Source organism: Aythya marila (genome assembly GCF_965140915.1).
Source record: "Aythya marila genome assembly, chromosome: 9".
Taxonomy (NCBI): domain Eukaryota; kingdom Metazoa; phylum Chordata; class Aves; order Anseriformes; family Anatidae; genus Aythya; species Aythya marila.
The window spans coordinates 19216683-19237472 of record NC_139050.1 but is presented as its reverse complement, the minus strand read 5'-3'; the positions used below and the strand labels follow the sequence as shown (position 1 = coordinate 19237472).

At 45.1% G+C, this 20790-nt stretch overlaps 1 protein-coding gene across 2 annotated transcripts in view; it reads right to left on the bottom strand.

Annotated features, from left to right (window-relative positions):
• Nucleotides 1-20521, bottom strand: part of GNB4 (G protein subunit beta 4) — a 29293-nt gene extending 8772 nt beyond the window's left edge. The window contains exons 1-4 of one of the 2 annotated variants that reach the window (XM_082767202.1): nt 20369-20521; nt 3927-4027; nt 1816-1854; nt 989-1095 (exon numbers count right to left, since the gene is read on the bottom strand). In XM_082767202.1, the coding sequence (XP_082623328.1) occupies nt 989-1095; nt 1816-1854; nt 3927-3983 (203 nt within the window). In that variant the 5' untranslated portion in view covers nt 3984-4027; nt 20369-20521. Of the gene's footprint in view, nt 1-988; nt 1096-1815; nt 1855-3926; nt 4028-19936; nt 20025-20368 lie in introns of those variants that run through there. The other variant, XM_082767203.1, reaches the window with a different exon arrangement.
• Nucleotides 20522-20790: the final 269 nt, after the last annotated feature.

The following is a 20790-nucleotide window of genomic DNA, read 5'->3' as shown; positions in this document are numbered from 1 at the left end:
AAGGCTCTGTGAACATCTGACTACCAGTTGCTCTAAGGCAGAGCAATGTAACTCCATCCTCAAAGCTTTGTGATTTTTCCTTGCTAAATACAAAAGCGTCTTTTTCAGTGAAACAAAGTTAGCTTGTAAAGTCTTAGAACTCTGTTACGACAGAAGTAATATTATTAGACAGTATTATTCAACATCATGGAAAATGCAATATTGATCATTCCAGAAATATGCCTCATCACATACCCTTCTCTGCTTAAACAGATTCAAAGAACTCAGCCAAAACTAAAAGAAGGAAAAGGCAAAATGTCTGTGGTAAGAACAAGCAAGGCACCTCTCCTTTCACTCAATGCTTCTCTGTTACTGCTATGCAGTCCTCATCAGCTTTATAAAGGCAAATTATAGAATAAGGAATGAGAGTGCTGAGGATGTTCACCCTGAAGAAGAGAAGGGTCTAGGGTGACCTCACTGCACCTTTTTAAGGCTTAAAGGGGGCTTATAAAAAAGATGGAGAACAACTTTTTGCTCAGACAAACAAGGACAGGACAAGGGGGAATGGTTTTAAACTAAAAGAGGGGAGATTTAGATCGGATGTTAGGAGGAAATTCTTCACTCAGAGGGTGGTGAAGCACTGGCACGGGCTGCCCAGAGAAGCTGTGGCTCCTCAAGGCACCTGTGGAGGTGCTGTGGAGCTGTGGAGGTGCTCAAGGCCAGGTTGGATGGGGCCTGGGCAACCTGATCTGGTGGATGGCAACCCCCTATGGCAGGGGGTTGGGACTGGGTGATCTTTAAGGTCCCTTCCAACCCAAGTTGTTCTATGATACAGCCAAACAAACAAAGAAAAAAACTACACCAAAAAAATCCCACAGTCAAGGTCTATGATCCTTCCCCGCAACGCATCAAGACTGCACCACATGGCTCTCAGAACTTGACATTGTTTCAAGTAGACAATCTTATTTCTAACACGTAAATGACAGGTTTACAGATCAATTGTACAAACCTTGAGTCAGATCCCCAGTGCATAGCATAGATTTTGGCTAAGTGACCTCTAAGCGTACGCCTTGTTCGCATTTGAATTCGACCCACTGAGTCCAGGCTTGTTGTGATCTAAAAATAAATAAAGCAACCCCTGAGATACTGAGGACTATTTTTAATATACGAGATAACTGAATACATTTCAACTCTGATTAAAAAAATAAAAGCTATCTTGGAATGCAATACATAAAGAAGAATACTAGCGTACAGCCCAGGATTAGTTCCATGTAACAATGGCAAAAAGAGATTTTTACAAAAATAACATTCTTCATAATGGCTGTAACCAGAGCTTCAGAAATCTTTTGAAGATGTTACTATGCAATACTGAGCCTAATTCAGATAATTAAATCTGAAAATTTTCTATTAAAAACAAGTGAAGAAAATCCTCCAATACTTACTGCATTGTTACTTTTTCAAGCATGGCAAAACTTCAAACACCAAGTACATTTGTTTCCAAAATACAGCAAAAAGACGTTTTTCCAAGTTTTTCCAAGATAGTAAATACAATTAACACACTCTATTGAGAAGGTAACTTTGAAGCAGGACATATTACGGTGGTGGGGTGGTGGTTTTTTGATTGGTTTGGATTTTCTGGTGTGGCTGTTTGTTGTTGTTTTTTAATTAACTATATAAATTTATGGTACATCTCCCAGTTCTTGTTCCACCTTATTCTTTCAGTTACCAAATAAGAACATATTACAATCATGAACTGTAGAGTTGTGTGTTTTTTTTTTGTCATTTTTTCTTTTTTAAATGTCAAGGAACAGCCTGTACACTGAATCAAGTACATACCTGAGCAAGAGTTGTGTCACTACATGCTTTCCTTGCATCCTGAAACGAAAGAACAGAAACAATTTGAATCTAAAACACAACACTGAGCATCAAACTGAGGGGTAGGAAAAGAAGAGGGACATACAAGGAGTCACGTCCCAGTAACCTTTCAGTCTCCCTTTCAACAGAATACGTGATTCAACAGCATTTGAAGTTACCCTCATGTTGCAGTGCCTATCCCTTTCCCTGTATCCCTTCCCCGGTGCTGCTCTGCCTGCTCAGGGGCACTGAGCACCCAGGGAAGGAACTGATCCTGCTTTAGAAACAACCACTCACTGTATGGTTAACAGGTTTTGTGCTGGGTGACGCTTTTGTATTCACTCCCCTTGCCATCACAGGGGTGATGACACCAGTTACGAGGGGCAGGATCTGGGGAGTGGGATGGACAGCAGGCTCGCAGAAGCTGAAGCTGCTGCTGTATTTCATACTAAATGAAGAAAAAATATTCTACAATTTCATTTCGTGGAAAGGATGATGCTCAGATCTCCATACAGATACTTTGTCTTTTTTCTTTACTTCAAGCTGACTTTCTGTGTGTTATTCAACCCTACCTAGAAGTCAGACTTTATTTTTGTTTGCACGGTAACAGATTGGACACCTGAACCAGGTGAGCACTTCTGAGCCTGGCCTGCAATGCCCAGATCTTGCAAAACCAGATTTTGGTTACAATTGTAAATGCACAGCACTCCTGCAACCCAGACTCCAGCCTTTGCAAAACAAAACTAGACACACAGTCAGCAACCTCTTCTGACAAGCATGGTTTAAAGTAATTGGCTTACAATCAGAGACAAACTCTGTAGTGCAAGTTAGAAATAAAACTATCAACAGCAATAACGAAGGATCATCCACAAGAACCATCCTAATTCCCTGTAGTTTCTCTGAAGACCATCCAACTTCTGCAACCAACGAAGCATGCATGGCTGCCTTTATCACTTTGTGTGGCCCTCACCCCAAGAAAGCGTCCTATTTGTACACTAACGGTAACGTCATCTTTGAGAGGAGGAACAGAAACATTTACTTAGACATTTTGGAACTGAATTAATGCACTCAAACTAGACTCTTAGAACTTTTAAATACCTTGCTTGAGAGCTCCTTAATATAACAACCTTAATAACTTTTCGTGAGTGTTTACTTTGACTACCCTTTATAGCTTTTCTCCCAGAAAGCAGGCTTGAGAGTGGATTAAGTCATCTCAACTTATTTTTAAAATGTCTGAACTGTAGAAATATTTATAAAATGTTGACGTCTGGAATCAGGAGGGGTTTAAAATACCAGAGCAGTAAATCCCCTAGCACACAGGACTTACTTCGCTCACAGGAAGAAACATGCTGGATTTTAAACAACTTTAATTGTTTAGTTTAGCTGAAACGCTTGAAGATGTTCAACATAAAATTAATTCTGAATGTGATCTTAACTCAACAAAGCAACTTTTCTTAAAGAGAGCCATTAGCAACACCTGTATTGAGGCTACTACTTGTCATATGATTGGCAAATTTTTAAGTTTTAACTGGCCATTTTAATTCTCACATTTTAAATGTCTTTTCTACATATGCATCATCACATTAAGCCTTTTACAGATTTGTTTTTACAGATATTTTTTTTCCAAATTTGTGTAGAATCATTGGTGTCATAGCACAAAGAATAAAAATACCATCCACTCCTGGAATGTTCTCCCTCCCTCTCTGTGCTTTAATCTGCATGTCTGTCAAGATGTCTCTCACTTTTAGCACAGATCTTCTAATCCCCTTCACCCCAACTTGTTATGTCTAGGTTCTAGAAGTTTGCTGCTCACTTTTTTTAAAAATCACAACCACAAAATTTGCAAAGAGGCACACACCCCTAGCAACCAAATGTAGCACACTTCCACAGGAAACAGAACATTTTGTTCAAGAGATGCTAGGAATGAGTTCCATTACACCAATGGCTTACTTTCAGTTTTTTTTATTAAATATTTTGGAAGTATTTAAACTCTGCATAACTTAAACGGGAGCAAGTAATAGAGATGATCTTTACACTTTTTCCTTTAAAAGGAGGAACTTCATCATGAAAAATAAGGAATTAGCAATTCTTACTCTGATCTGATTTCGCAGCTGCTCCGCCTCCTGCCGCAACTGTTCCAGCTCGCTCATCTTGCTTCAGTCTCTATTGCTCACGCTCCACTGGTGAAGAAAACCTGCCAATAAGGAGGAGAAAAGTTTCAGTATCACACTGTTTTGTTTTTTAAAAAAGTAGAAGAACAAACTATACACCTATGTTTATTCTGCCTATACAAAGGCTCCAAATAAACATTCCTTTTAGTACAGTGTCAAGTGAATTCAGTGAGACCCACGGTACTGCTATTGCCAAATTACTGTGAAAAGTGCAATTAAATTAAATGTATTTTGAGTACAGAAGCAACTGTCAACAGAAACACCCATAGTACTTTATGAAAACATTACTGAACGCATTCCAGCCTCGCTCTTCTCACCCACCCTGAAACCTCCAGGAATGTCAGACTTCACCCCAAGATGGCAACAGAGAGCAAAGGCTGAAGCGGTCGCTTTAAAACATCTAACCTTAAGCTCAACTGTGAAACGAGCATCTTTCTACATGACATCCAAGGCAGCTTTCATTTTAAAGGTGAAAATCTTGAATCCTAAGTTACAGCTGAAATAGGTTTTCTACAATTTTCTCCATATTTTCTATGCCAAGACACAATATAGGTTTCATTTCAAAAGCACGCACGGGGTGAGAAGGAATAATACAGATGGCAACATCCATAAAAGCAACTTCATGCTGTGGGGTACAGCCCACAACAGCCTAAAGCAGTTCTCATCTCAACAGGGACGTGAAGTAACCTTAAAAGAAAAGGCCAAAACCCAGCAAGACCAGATGCAAGCACAATTTCAGTTTTTAGGTGTGGTTTGCTTGTTTTCTTTTTAAATCACATTTTGCATGCGGTACTTTGCAGTATGTTGAACAATTTCCTCGGACCAATTTTCCTCTTTATCCTCTGCACAGCAGTGCAACCCAACCCCACGAGGGAGACCTCCCCATCTACCCACACACACCCCAATAACCTCCCAGTGACAGGGGACCCAGCCAGCCTCTTGCTGGGGAGCAAGCCAGGAACGGGTTTGTCTCTTTTTCTCTGACAGCAAAATTACACCAAAAGGCTGGGAGGTGGTGGGGATGGGTCTCCCACTATGTTATCTTTAAAATAAACCAAGCACACTTCTAGCCTACAAAAGAAAGAAGAAAGCCAAGCTACTGCTCACAAAATGCAAACTGAGGGAGGAAAAAGCTCTTCCAAACATTATTCTAGGTATTTTAATTTAAACATGAGAGAGAATACAGTAGTGCCCACCTGATTTAATTCACTGAAAAATGATTGAAATTAAGCCTTTTTCTGAATAAACCCAAGATATAAAACCAGATCACCTCCAAATCAAAACCATCCTACAGCAAGCACAGTGGTGATTTAGGTCTAACCAATACTTTCAGCTACACCTGAGCAAACTGTGAAGTCCATACCTTCACCTTCCCTAAACCTATGCTCTGCTCACCTAGGAGACACCGTTGTCCATGTGTGAATACTCTGGGAGGCTGTTTGATTCACCACCGATGTCCTATTTCAGAAGCCCAGACTATTTAATGCTGCTTAGTTCACAGCAGGCATAAAATAAAAGTAATCGATACGCTGATGTCCAACTTCAAAACTGAAATGTTAAAAACTGCAACCACTTCAGCATGCATGCTAACCAAATGCTTCCAGTCTTTGAAATTTAATTTTACCACAGTTGATCAGAATACCGTACCTCTCTGAAATACAGTTCCAGCAGTGTCAAAATTTCCTGTTTTTGTTCTAGAACGTACCCAAAGGTAGCACAGACACAACAACGGACTCAAGTGTCTAAAGCAGGCAAGCCAGGATACCTGCCCTCGTCTCAGTAAGCTCCTGTGCTATTTTTAACCAAAGGTAAAGATTCCTAACAGAAAAGCTGATCTCTTTCTAATCTTCTGTGAAGGGAAGTGCACTTCTGCTCTGTGATGTGCCACACACGTCAGTGCTCTGTGAAGGGTGACTTCAACACAGAGAATAACTCACCTTAAAGAAAGAGACACTAACATTGAACTGGAAGCGTGCATTGCTGGTCACAAGCAGGTACAGGCAGAATCTTTTTATTGGCAGGTGAAACTGTGAATGTATCAGAAATTTGGTCTCACAGACCACTGCTGACCATTCTGCACTTCAACCATAAAGGCAGCGTTAATGACTTTAATGCCATTAGTGTCAGTAGCGTTCATCCCTAACACCACTTCTGCATGAAGCTGCACCAGCAGCTGGACAGCCTCAGATGGTGTTACCCGAACACACACATTGCCACGTGGCCACACTCCAACTTCTGAGCTCTTCTCACTCACCCGTATCAAGCTTAAGAATTGATCCCTGAGCAAATTCAAGGACAATGACCTTTTTATTTTATTTACAAAACCATTGTTAAAGTTGAGAAGCCCCAGCGGTATCGGCACGTTCTGAAGTCTGCAAGGTTGCCAGGAACGTGTCAGTGCTTCGAGGCCAGTCCATGCCTCGGCGAATGCAGCCGCTCCGAGTCACGCGAATTAGTAGGGAATCTGGATTAATTTAAGCTAGAATAACCTGGTTTTAAAGTTCCTTTCCAGTTCGCAGCGGCTGAACAGCAAACTCTGAGATACTCTTAAGCTATATATACAGACACGGGGACACCACAGCACACAACCTCAGAGCTCAGTTCAACCACTGAGCTGAAGTGTACCCAGAGCTCTCTGCTGGCCTGGCTGCAGCTCCCTCTGAGCTGCACACATGCTCAAATGAGCACCCTCCACCAAGTATTTAGCAGGACTGTGAGCACGATGCTTCCACTTGGGATTTTTTTTTTAATCCACCATTCCGAAATGCCCGGAGGAAATTACAGAAATGGGGTGGGCAGGGAGGAAGCTGTCAGACTCCTCCCCAGACGCAGGCTATCTCCATGAGCAGCGCTCCTGAGCTGCTGCCAGCACCTGCCTGGTGCCACGATCCCGAGAGCACAGCGCGAAGATCTGCACACACGTGGGTTTGTCTCTGCTTTGATGCTGCTGGTGCGACAGTGCTATGACTGAAGACAGCAAACGACAGGAAGCCAGAGGCAAGGCGTAGCTGTGTGTGCAGACCACCACCCAGGTGAGATGTGTGTGCTGTGATCTTGTTTCTGAGCACATCGGCGAGGTGACCTGCCAGCCACGGCAAGAAGACGCGCCGAGGTGCCCGGTGGTAAAGGCAGATGGGTACATCCTGTAAACCTCTCTGCTGCGAGGAGAAGCAGGCCATCACCACAACCTTAAAGCAGACTATTTCCAAATGCTGCCAGCCATCAGATAAAAACCATTTGTTTTTTTATCAGATTAAATGCTGTGACTACCTTCTGAGGGATCGCAACGAGCAGAGGCGATCTGTATCACAAATTCTTCTTCACACAACGGATTAGTGAAAACCTCCTCAGATTCAGATCTAACCTGGACAAGGGTTACACAGGACATGTCTGTTCTTCTTCCCCTCTCAGAAAATGAAATGCTACCGGTCAGGACGGAGTACTGCTCCACAGCCTGGTAAACTCATTATTGCAGACACGAACTTCCCAAACCGCACCATGCTCTGATGTGCACTCAAAGAAGCCATCAGCATGCTCACCACAAGCAGAAACGGAGCCGTGATTCCTCTCGTCATCTCAGGGGACAGAGGGGAGCAAGATGTCTACCTCCCTAACTTACTAAATTTTTAGTAAGCATCCGGACAGAGAAAGAATATTCTGAGTGAAATGAAATGCAGAACACCAGCGGAAGCTGCTTTTCAGCACTTGCAGGTAGAAATGCCTACAGAAAACCCAGATGCTTCTCTTCGCATGCAGCCCATGACGCGCACGATGCACTCTAAATAATGGCATCTGCTACAGCGAAGAGGCCTTGAGGGGATGAGCAGCAGGAAGTGGAAGAACTTTTTAATAATACCGCTAGCCAGGGGGGGCACCGCTGCTAATTGCCAGAGCAATCAGGAAACGGGGTCAAGGACACACCGTGCTTCCCATCAGAACCGACAGCAGGAGCGATGCGAGGAGCAGCTACGCGTAACCACGAGGCACAGCTTGGCTTTGTAACACGGTGTCACTGGTAGGCTGCCCGGAGCCTCCGTGCGATTCCTCCTCCGTGGGCACGGATCAGCTAATTCAGTCACACCGCAATGAACTGCCCCTCCTCGAGGCAAACTAATTGACTCAGGATTCCACAGCACATCTAGTGGCGTGACGGCCACGGCCAGGCTGAGCGCTCCAGAGATGAATTATTCCTTGCCCTGTTCCTGATTCAGTACCCGCATCACTTGCTAACGGTTCAATTCCTCGTTATATGGGCAGGCAGTGGCAAATTACCCCAAGTTCTCGTCCTGAAAGTACTTTCTCTGTAACACACGGACTCAGATGAAGCTCTTCTCTGCAATGCTGACTCCAAACACACTCGAGGAGGCGCTGCACAAGCTGGGTTGTGGGGGGCTCACCTGGGTGCCAAAAGGGAACCCCTGGCCCCCCTGCTCCAAGCTGGGCAGCTGAGTCAGGGGCAGGGAGCTCACTCAGCTCTGGAGAGCCAGGAAATGGGCTGGTCCTTGGCAGATTGCTGGAAGAATAGTCAGGTGTGTCAGGATAGGAAGCTTTAGTTCTACAAAGCACAGCTATTTCTGTCTCGGAGAAGATTACAGTTTACAAACTAAGATGTTAAGTAATTTGGTTTATTTTTTTTAAAAAAAAAAAAAAAAAAGAAAAAATAGAAAAAATGGACTTAAAACGGACTTTTTCAGTTGCCACAGTAAGCTTAGCTTGTTCCCATGTAAAATTACCATACAGACAAGGCAAAAAAAAACGACTAGAGGAGTGTAAATATGCTCCTCCCCACAACAAAGCACTGCTATTTTTGTACCGAATATAAAGAGACTAACGAGACAGAAAAGAGAACAGTCTGGCTGCCTGGAGTCTTAAAAGCTATCCACCAAAGGATTATTCAGGCAATAACTGTATTCTGGATCAAAAAAAAAAAACAGTTTTAGAATTTAAATAAGTGCTTAGCTATACATACCAGCTCTCAACTTTTCAAGGCATATGCAGCAAGATCTCACAAGTGGTAAACACACAGCAGCAGAAAGTAAGACAGGAGGTTTCACATAGCTTTCATGTGATCATCCCTACCAGTGCTCACACAGGTGGCTAAACATAAGGAATGCTAACTATAGCGCTTCACTAAGTATAGGAGAACGGCACCAGAAATACCCCGGATCTCTCTGAAGCGAGCTATATCGGTAACTCACACAAATTCACGCTTCACAAAACCTCTGCACGCTGAAGCCGCCTGGATCAAGCTACCTGCCTCTCAGCTGGAACAGATGACAGCGCACGCACGTTTTGCTGTCTCAACAGTGTTAGACAACGGGATTCTGTCTCCAAAGCCGAGTTCTGGCAGCATACAAATAGTTTATATATTCAGGATGTGCCAAAGAAGAATTTGATAAAGCATTTCCTCATCTAGTGACACTATTCGAGACTTAGGCAGCTCTGCCCATTCATTTATGTCTCCCTAAAACCATGAATGGGGAAGAAAACTGCACAGGTTTTGCTTCCTATACTCTGAAAGGAACAGATCTGACATACTCAAGAACTGCTCGACTTCTATAGACTGGGACACAGTGGACAAAGCCTTACATAAAGTAAAATCTCTGGCTGCGTAACAGCCATTCAAAATAAATTCATCAATGTTACCCTCTAGTTACATATAAACATATAAAAAAGTATTTTTATTTTCACTTATAAAAACTATTTTAGTTTGAATTTTATATACTATAATTATAGAGCTGTTTGAAAATCACATGCTCTCCACCGAGTAAATTAAGTATTTAAGGTTTGTGGTTGTTTTTGGTTGTTTGGCACTGTTTGTTGGCTGTATGTTGTCACTCAGACTCAGAATGGCCGAGGTTGGCACCTCTGGAATTCACCTGCTCCAACCCCTGCTCAAGCAGCGACACGCAGAGCTGCTGCCCAGGACCGTGTCCGGGATGTTTTGAAGATCTCCAAGCAGGAGACTCCACAGCCTCTCTGGGCAGCCTGTGCTGGTCACAGACACGGCACTGAAGTGCTGCCTGGTGTTTAGACAGAACCTCCCGTGCTCCAGTTTGTGCTAAAGCTCAATGCTCTGAAATGCAAGCAGAGACAGGCCTAGGTTGACACAGCAGCCACGGTGTGCTTTCTCCTCTCTCTCCACCCAAACCTCCTCTGTGCATTTCCTTCCCTTCTGTACCTATAACAAATACTTTACGATAGCTGCAGTGTAACATCTCAGATAATTAAGAAGCAGAATAACGATCAATTAAAATAATTAACAAACAAAAAATAACTTGGGAAATCCTAACCCAATCCCTTCCTTAAGACTGTCTTCATATTTCCACTCTGTACCCCGGCGAGCTGCTGCCAGCTGCCGGAGCGCACCCCTCGGTGTCAAGCAGGGCTCTCCAGCGTTTCGCAGGCCTCCGGTTTCCCCAAGAACAAAACAGGAAACGGGCCTGGGTGTGACCTTGTTCTCTGAGGTCACCGCTATTGTTGCACTTCTGCACATTTTGGAAGTGTTTTAAAGCGATATGTCTCCATTATAGCTTTGGTACAAAAACAGGAAATAATCAACCAACGCCTCTAAGAGGAAGAGGACTAGCAGAACTTATTTAAACACCCATTTCTCTACCAGATACCACGCTGAATTTGAAGGAGCTGTTGAACGTATGTGCTCAACACTTGGTGCACAGCTGGAAAGCACAGGTGACAAAAGAGAGCCACAGGCCACCAAAAAATCAGCGGGGTAAGAAAACAGCCTCGCCTCCTAGGGTGTGACTCCAGCAGGCGGCACACAGCGACAGCAGGGGCACGAAGCCACCACCAGCCGCGTGGCTCTGGCAGGTTGGGGCTGGAGATGTTGGGTGCTCTCCTTCCTGCAGCCACACACTAACGCCACTCCACATCAGGAGGAATGCCAGCCTCTGCTGGTGTACACACACGGCTGCTAAGCTTGTGGTTTTCATGGATGTTTGGAGTAAAGCCTGGCACATGAAAGAGTTTCTATTTACTGCAGTAACTGCCCGGAAATATTAACAGAAGCAACTTCAGTCAGACAAATACACACGTGAAAGATCACCTTCAGAATCCAGTACTGCATCAGCCCGTGGTGGCTGTCACTGCTACAGGAGAGCTGAGGAAACGGCAGCTCCAACACCCCTCACGCAGCACTGCTGGGTTTCAGCACACGGCGAGCTCCCGCCGTGCGCCTCCTCCACCGATCACCGCCTCGCTTACAGTCTCCATGGAGGACAAATAGACTGACAAATACTGAGCACACTGACAGCAGCCACAGAACGTGCAAAGGAAGTCACAGGGTAGACATTCGAGTGAAATAAAAAATTATCAGTGACTGTAGACTTTTAGTCTTATACATACAACAAGTTGCCGGCTTACTGGAGCAGTGTCTTAGGCTGAGAAACACGAGAGCTTATTTCTAAAACGCATCGTAAGGTCTAAGCCAAGCACATTTGTAAAACAACCCCAAACCCCTTACTCTTCCTTTGCCAACACATGCTAGATTCAAGAAAAAACAAGAAGTTCAGTGTTAAGCACAAGGCTGACAAAAGCACAGGAAGAAGAAATTTTTCAACGTCATGAATATTTCACAGTCCAAAATAGGGATTTTTCTAAAAGTAGCATTCTTGTATCATATATTCATGATGTCACTTCCAGGTCAAAATGTTTCCGCATGTAAGCAAAATTTCTTTAATCACACTCTCCACAACCAGAATTTCACGTGAAATTCCCATTATGCTCTCTTGTGACAAAAATGATTTCCAGCAACAGTCTGGTTCAGTGACCCCAGAGCACTCCCCTGCTGGATGCAGTGTCACTGGGTTTGCAATTCAAAATGTTTAAGACTGAAGCAAAAAGATATAACCGTAAGTAATGAGACAGAGATGGTTCCAGTCCACATTTTTCCTTGGAAAGACAAGTGGCCACACGCAGAGTGAGCAATGTACGAGTTTATCTCCCGCTTCAAATACTCAGCTATACCCAGACACTACTCCATCAACTTGTCCAGTGCGCTTTTCCTAGCAAAGAGAGGACAGTTCAAAGCCATTTTGAAATGACTTACATTTAAATCCATCTCAGCAAGCTGGGTTTTGGACTATAAGAGGCTGGTGCGCTGATGCTTACTCAAGTGGCACAGGACCCTTTCACTCTGTAGGGCCAAGCAGCGCTGGGCACACAAAATCTGCTGCGGTACCGCCACGCACAAAGCACCACCGAGCAGCCCCATTTTCTAAGCGTGTGCAGGCTGCACGGAGACACGACAGGCACTGAGCACACAGCAGATTTAAGGCTCCAAGTCAGTGGAGACGCACGTTTAGAGAAACGAATGCTGTCAACAAGAGAAGTGCCTGGGTTGCACCAGATTGTTCACTTGACTGAAATAATTCCTGGCTGACAGTTTTTCCAAGCAGCGCTTTCTCGCACACTTCAGGAGCAGCAAGCCCAGCAGTACCAGCTACACATACACATTGCTTCCTTTCAAACGCATCAACCAGCTTGGAAAAAAACGCATTTGATCTATAGATAGGCTTCTGCACCCTTCCCTCCTCCTCACCATTCAGCCCTACACACACGCTCCCTTGGTACCGGAGTTACAGCGAGGCATTATGCAGCTCACATAATTACGCAGCTGTAACGTTTAGCATACAGCTGTACTCTTTCAGAGGAAAACAAGGGAATATAAACATTTGGGTTTTATACTGATTATCCATAGATCAGATAAAGCTATTGCCCTCACGTCTAATTTTGAGTTTGCTTTTGGTTCACAACACATTTCTGGTCAACAATTTGTGATTCTAAGCCACAAAAATTAAGCCGTCTCCCAGACTAGAGTTGAGGCTACTTTAGTAGTTTGTATACATATAAATATTTTTTTAAGGGATGACTACTACCATAGGCCTTTAACATCCAACCATAGCCCCACAGCCTCAGCTTTACACAGCACCACTGAATGACTGGAAAACCCATACTAGAAAATGCAGGGTGTTTTTCACCCTTCCTAACGCACATGTGGGATTAGGAGTACGCAGACTGTGCAGCTACTCCCGTACCACTTGTGATGAGACACAATTTCATATATTGAATGTATCCTCTTTGGAACTACTCTTGATGTGTCTCATGCAGCGCTGCCACTCCAAAAAAAAAGAAACGACACTGAATACTTAAGGAAGATGCTATGTATCACTGTGCTTTTGAACTATCTTCACAATCACAGGGTTCTCAAAATAACGCCTGTCTTTATAGTAAGAGTATTTTTAACGCAGTGATTATATCTAGCAGAAAAAGTTCTAGACAAGATAAAAACCTTTCTTATAAAAAACTATCTAGATAATGCTGGCATTATACTAAAAGGAAGTTGTAAATCAAGCTTGCAATTCATTCTTTTTCACGCTTTTGTGATGCATTAAAATCCAGATGTATTTTTAGAGTCCATATCCCAAGACGCAAGAGAGAAGAGCAGATATGTTTAGGTAACATTAATGTACAAAGTATAGTTGCCAAAAGTCAGAGATTAACTAACTGGTTATCGGAAGAAAAATGGTCCTAGATGAAGTTTCCAACAGAAGATAGAAGAAAAAATGGAAGGAAGGAAGTACGGCACTCCCACTAGAAGCAATCTTCTCAAAAAGTTTAAAAAAAAAAGAGAGAGAGAGCTACTTTTTTACGGAAGCACGACACTCCTTAGGTTATAAATAGCAGGATTCCCCTGCGGAGGCAAAGCCTACTGTTACAGACAGGAATGTATTTGCCAGGCACTGTTGCCACAGAACAGCCCCTGGGTCCACAGCGTGCCTTGCCAGAGGTTATCTTTCCAACCCACTGAAACTTCTGCGCTCATAAATACTTCCCACATATCTCAGTCAAAGAGAGCCGGGTCAACAACAACCTGGTGAAGTGCGCTGCCTTGGCTTCTAACCCGTGCCAAGAAGCAGGCCTTGTTCTCATAAATCTTCTCATTTTACAACCTGGGATGCACACTCAGCCATTTTTGATTTTTTTTCAGCATTTGTAGCCCCAAGATCAGTAAAAATGGCTAAATGTTCTTAAAACTCCCAGATGCTGAGTGGAGGCCAAAATGCTCTGTGACTCAATGAAAAAGCAAACATTAGCAGTACCGATGAAACTCCTGAGTAATTCAACTGTTTGCTTAGGACCTTCGCCTTTCAGCTGTCATCTTGTGAAAGTTACTGTGAAAGTCTGCGATGTAGGGCCGCGCTGCTGCTGCGGAGACTGAGAGCAGAAAATTGCTCCAGCTCCTGAATTATCACTACTGGCAAAAGTCAGTTTTCTTTTCTTCCTTTCATCCCTTTGTAAAGTGCATGTTTTACTTCTGATGCCATCTATTAGCATTTGAAATGAAATAGAATAGAGGACAGGGAAAAAGAAAAAAAAAAAAAAAAAAAAAGCAGTTTTAAATGACTTCCTGTGCCCCGCTACCTGCCCTGCTTCCTCCTGCAGCCAGGGGAGCCGTGCTGAAAGCCGCCGTACAGGGGTAGTCATTTGTAGGGCTTTTGCTTTGGATTTGTAGTGCACCTTACCCTGCTGTGCTAAAACAATCCAGCTCCCTAGATAAAAGAGTTTCCCCTTTTCTGTCACATATCTTGGAGATAAAGACCAAAGACTGCCTTTGCAGAGCCCAACACAGTAGTTGTACTTCCTGGCCACCTCATTCTCTGTGCTTTGGATTGTTTTTTGCTCAGATATCTTGCTTCCAGGCTAACAAAAGACTCTAGAAAGAGCAACCACAAAGAAGTTCCTTGCCCTACAAGCAGCAGAGAGCAGCAGTATTTGAAGGCAAGTAACACACTGACACCGCCGTGGGCGCTGCTGCTCTTCTGCCCTAGCACGGCTAGGGGCAGCCAGCACCCTGCCATCTCCTTCCTACCTCTGCAGCGGAAGGAAACCGCCACCAGCATTATCGGTTTCTTGACATTCTAGATCATCTAGACCTAATGTCTTCCTGGAGATGCTCTACTTCCTTTGCTTCCCACCACCAAAACGCACGTGGAAAGGACTCCCTTTACATCCTAACATACAAGATGAACACCTTTGCTTAAACCTACTTTGTATTTTTTTTTTTGGTAGATGGGATAGGGAAGCTTCACCTATTTTTTTTTTTGTTTGGTGGAGGAAATAGAGAAACTTTTATAGAATAACCCTACTTAAAAGCTAATTTACTGTAGGTTTATTAATTTTTAGTACATTATATTGTGCTGTCAAGATCACCGAAACTGATCAAAGACAGTAGATACACACTAAGGCTCCAAATATACGTGTTAAATGAGATTTTGACAAGCATTCCATCTATATATGCAATCTGAATATTTATTTCAGCTCAGAAACAACTGAGCTCAATTGAAATCAAGAATCTGAAAGCAAATGCCTTCCTTTTCTAAACTAGGGATAAAATTGGTTTACATGAACAATCACCTAAAGCCATTAGTTGACAGAAAGGGCCACCAGAAGAAGACTCCAATCCAATATCATTTCTTTTAATTAAATCAACTTCAGATACTAAATGTGTTTTAACCATTTCATACATCTTGAGTAAGCATCTTCTACTTTAATGCATGATTTTAAATTCATACAAGTAGGTCAAAAATTGCTTTTTAATTTCCATCCAAATAGAAAATGACACAAATACAACTTATATGAGCAGTGATTAGTGCAGCAGAAAAAAGTAAGAGGGCAGCAAGAAACATATGCATGCATTAACCCAGCAAGAATGGTCTGAAATTTTTGGTTGACCTGTGTGATGCCAGGAGTTGGACTCGATGATCCTTGTGGGTCTCTTCCAACTCCAGATATTCTGTGATTCTATGATTCTAAGAATCAGAGGAAGTTCTCCTGAAGCTGCTTAGGTGCTCTGCTGAAGCTTGACAGCAGTGCCGGTGGAGCAGGCAGGCATGGCTCCTGCTCCGAGACATCAGGACGTCCGAGTGCCAAGAGGTGCCCACAGCACTTCCCAAAATTCACCCAGCACTCCCCAAAGGAGCAAACTCTAGGATGCTTTCCCAGTTAGTTTCAAAAGAGAATCTCAGTGCTAACTGCCTCAGGGTGTGTGCTCTGATGCCCATGTGGCAGATCTGCCCTTTTAGGGCAGTAACAAGTAAAACCAATTTCACCTACAGGAGCCCCTGCACACAGACCTGCAAGCGGAGATGCCAACCACCTGAACTGGTGACTGTGCTGCGAGAGCAAACCTAACACCGCCAGGGGTTGTTCTCAGAGCCAGCTGCAAAGAGGTTATTTGTTCTTTTCAAAGACGCCAAGCCAGTCATCAAGTGCAGCTCCAAGATCTTCAGTCCCATTTGAGAAACATTCAATCCTAAGATTTATGATGTTGCTTAAAATGAAAGTCATACAAATATAATTTAAATCTTAACATTACTCAGCTCTTTTAATAGTGTTTCAGAACAGCAGCACTCGCTATGACTCAAACACTTGGCTTATGTTGAAGGTCCATATGATTAATATTTGTCTGACATCCAACACAAGAAGAAGAAAAAATGAGAGTTTGTCCAAATTAACAAACCTATCTTACCTCAAAGTAACTAATCTTATGTGATAGGTGGGACCTGAACAGGTCTTCTGCTCTACATTACAGCCAGGTACATCTTTTTCTCCCCTCCTTTCCAGGGGAAGTCCTTCCACGTGGCAACAGCCTGCAAGAGTTAGAGTAATTGAACCAGAATTTGCTTTACTCTATGTCAGCATTTCACATGCTTTTGGAAGCTGAGACATCTTAAAGGAAGTGAAACTGTCTTCACTGACATAGCTGCTTGCTATTAGATGGCCATCTATATAGTTTTTATTTTTATTTTTTTAAATTAAACCTTCAGATCAGCTCTCATTCATCTGCATAGGATGGCATTTCCTCACACTAACTACACAACTCCTAATGATCAGACCTTTAGGTAACACAGATGGCCTCCAAGCTGAGATCCCTTTGAAACCTGAAGGAGTTCACCTCTTGGTCTTTTCTTTCAGGCTCTCTCTCTTCAAACACAGAACATTTTGTTGTTCACACGCTGCTGAGCATATCAGCACAACCCTAACCAGTAGAGATTTTTTGAAATTACAAGTTGCAGCTTTGTGTAGCAGTGCCTCTTGTTATCTAGAAAGCTCTATGAAGCTCTCTGCCCTAGTATCAGATATCAAACCACAACCTTAAGAGAACTGCATATGTTCTTGGTTTCCATGATCATTCGCTTTAGTTCTGTTTAGCATCTTTCATATAAATTCTATTACAAAACACCAGGTTACAAAATACAGCAGTTTCACACAAGAACACGACAACAACCTTAATTACACACTTCGGCAGATGAAATAAGTGACAGGTCTGCACCCAATTAAAGAAAAGAAAAATGTTGCTGGAACTAAACATTTTTCTTCATTAGCAACATTATGCTTACTTTCTAAAAAGCATGCTCGAGGCACTCAGGAATTGCATTAATCTGCGTATCGATGTTCTCAGACGCTGTTAAATAAAAAACACGATCACTGCATTATCACTGCCCACAAGTATCCACATTCCATGAGCAAGCGCTGTGTGGCAAGCTCAGAGACTCTGGATTTCTTACCAGCTTGATGAGACTTTTTACAGTGACTCCTGAGATTAGAAACAATAAATCAAGTGACCCTGTCTTCAGTGACGCGCAGTCTTAATTTATGGCTGTGGCAGAGAAGACAGTAACTGAGGGAGATTTACGATACACTGCATAGTTGTGTTTTTTTTATTTCTTGTTTCACCTTCAGGAGCCTATATTCATAAATTCTGTGGCATTTTAAAGGTTGCGTAATGTTCTAGGATGGAACTAGGCACAATTCGGTATTCAAAAATATTCTGCAATGTTTTCTAATGTTTTTGAATCCCAGGTTTTTCTTCAGAAACTGTGTGGAAAACTAAACTACTTGAACAAATTAAACACTAGCTATATTAGTGCTCAACTAGGGAACACTAAGACATGGTTGAAACTTTCATTATCCAACATAAATGTAACAGATTACATTCGTAGCCAACTATCTTCCACTTCAGATTTAAATGGCCTGAGCAGTCAGTGAAGACCAACTTTTCAAGCGCTTGGGGAAGGGCTAAACATTAGAACACCAGTTATTTGCTGGGCCACTTCGACCACGCCAACTCACAGAATACAGAGAAATTCATCCCTGTGTCATGAAAATGTGGGTTTCCTGTTTAACAAAAAAAAAAAAAAAAAAAAAAGAAGTATTATATAGTCCTAACTCTCAAAATATTAAACTGTTTAACTCATCCACACTACCTACTGTAAGAACTATTTTGAAGAATACATAATTGAATATTGCCTGTGTTAACTGTATTAGACACAATGAGATTTTATATTTGTGTGTGTGTATATATATATATATATATATTTTTATATATATATATATATAAATATATATATATATTTTTATATATATATATAAAATCTCCCTCTTTTTCCTAGCCCTATTCTTCCAAGATAAAAATCAGTCCATCCTGTGGAAGCACAAGTTAACTTCACCACTTATCACACACAAAAATCACAAACACTGCAGAAAAAGCACTGCAGGCTACCATCCCACTAGAAGACCTCATAATCTAAGGTGGTTTTTTTTTTGTAATTTCTTGATGTTATTATTAGCATTACTCCTGAGTTCTCTCCCAGTTGAACCGCTAGTTCCATCTATTGTGCCTGTCATCTGACCGTCAGATGAGCGATCACCTTTTACATCACTGCCAGCGTTTCCACCAGCAGTCAGTGCAGTTTTCGGTTTTCCCCTGCGCGCCGAGATGACTTTGCAGGCGCACATCCCCACGTACTCCCACCGCCACAGACTCCCCGCCACAACTACCGGCATCTCCGGACCCCCCGTTCATACACAAAGCCCAGGCAGGTCTGGCAGGCACACCGAGCCCCCCGGCAGCAGCTCCACGGTGCAGCGAGGAGCCCTGCGAACCAGCACGGAGCTGTGCTGGCGGAGACGCAGTGACCACCAGGAATCACTTGGTGCCACGCAGCTGCCCTCGTCTCTCAGCCCAGATTCTCGGCAGAAAACAGCCGAAGGGTTTTCAAGGAAGAGACTGAAGCAGAGCGCAGAGCTGGACTGCACACAGAAAATCCACCAGACTCAGGGGGCTCTGCCTCCCACCCCTCCCAACGCCTTCCCAGGGGTTTCGGTGGCTCATTACCTGCCTGCTCCCTCCGGAGCGCCCTTCCCAATGACAGGGCAGGGGCTGCTCTCAGAGCATGTCACAAATTGATGACAGGTAATCAGATTAGACTCTAAGCAATTTTTTCCACGGCTCATGCTTAGCACAGTCCTACTTCAGGACTGAAAGCGAGCCTGGCAAAGCACCTATTCTGCGGGCTGCAACAACCGGCCTCACACAAGGCAGGACGCCGATCGCCCGCCTGTGCAGGCACACGAGGAAGCGCCGGGAGCTCCTTCTGCCCGCGCAGCGCTACAACAAACCCCAAACTTGTCGGCGTGAAGCAAGGCGGGCGCTTCTCACAGTTTCTGGCGGAGACGAGAATAAAAAAAAATTTAAGCAGGCGATGACCCCCGCGAGAAGCGCGGGCAAGAAAAAAAAAACAGATTTTGAAAAAAAAAAAAAAAAAGAGAAAGAAACGGGATCTGGCTGTGGAGACAGCGAGGTGCCAGGCAGCGGGTGCCGGCTCGCCCCCCGTGACTTTGCATTTTTTTTTTCGCATTTTTCCCGGAGCCCCCGCGGCCGCTCCCCACCGGGGCAGGGCAGGGCGGGGTCCCAGGGCCCCAAAGCCGCCGGGGAAAGAAGGGAACCGGCGGAAGCACCGGCACCAGGGCGCCCACCCCACCCACAGCCCCCAGACCCCCCCCCAGGCGCTGCCGCTGCCCCCCGGCCCCCCCCCAGCCCCTCGGGCCGGGCCCCCCCGGGCCGTTACCTGCAGGCGGCGGCGCTGGGGCCGCTGCTGGCGGCGACGCCCGGCTGCGAGCTCCCCCCCCGGGGCCGGGCCCTGCCGCCTCCTCCTCTTCCTCCCCGTCCTCCCCCTCCTCTTCCTCCCCCCACCCCTCCTCCTCCTCCTCCTCCTCCTCCTCCCCGCGCCCCGCCCGCAGCACGGAGCCGCCCGCCAGGGGCGGGGCAGCGGCGGCCGCGGGGCTCCCGCGGGGCTCCCGGGCGGGGTCGGGGCTTCCCCCAGCACCGCCACCGGGCCCGGAGGCTCCCGGGCGGCCGCCTCAGCCCCGCTCCGCGGCCTCAGGAGGGACCGAACCGGGAGGAGGGGGGTGAGGGAGGGGGGGGGGAGCGGCCGCCGCCCTGAGGGCCCTGAAGGCCCCGGAGCCTCGCGCCTCAGGAGGGGCGCCCCTCAGGGCTGTACCTGCGGGCCGGGCGGTGCCGGTGCCGGTGCTGGTCCCGGTGCCGGTGTCGGTGCGGGCCCGCGGGTGTCACCGAGCCGCCGCCGCCGCCTCCATGGCGCTCGGTCGCGGCGCCCGGAGCTCCTCCCCCGCCCGCATGGCCCCGGCCGCCGGGCCGGGCCGTTGCCATGGCTGCGCTGCGCTGACGTCAGAGCGCTTAAAGAGGCAGCGCCCCGGCAGCCAGGCGGCGGCCCCCGCGGGGGCTGAGGGCCTCCAGGCCTCGGCGGCCCCGTGGCGGTTTTTACGTTGCCACAGCCTGCTGCTCAGCGGCGGAGCTTGTGTTTTTTTTGTCACAAATACTGTGGAAAAGCACCCCCCGAAATGTTAGTGTGATCACTCAATAACTCACCACTAATGGCCAGACATCCACAGAGCAGCCCGTGGC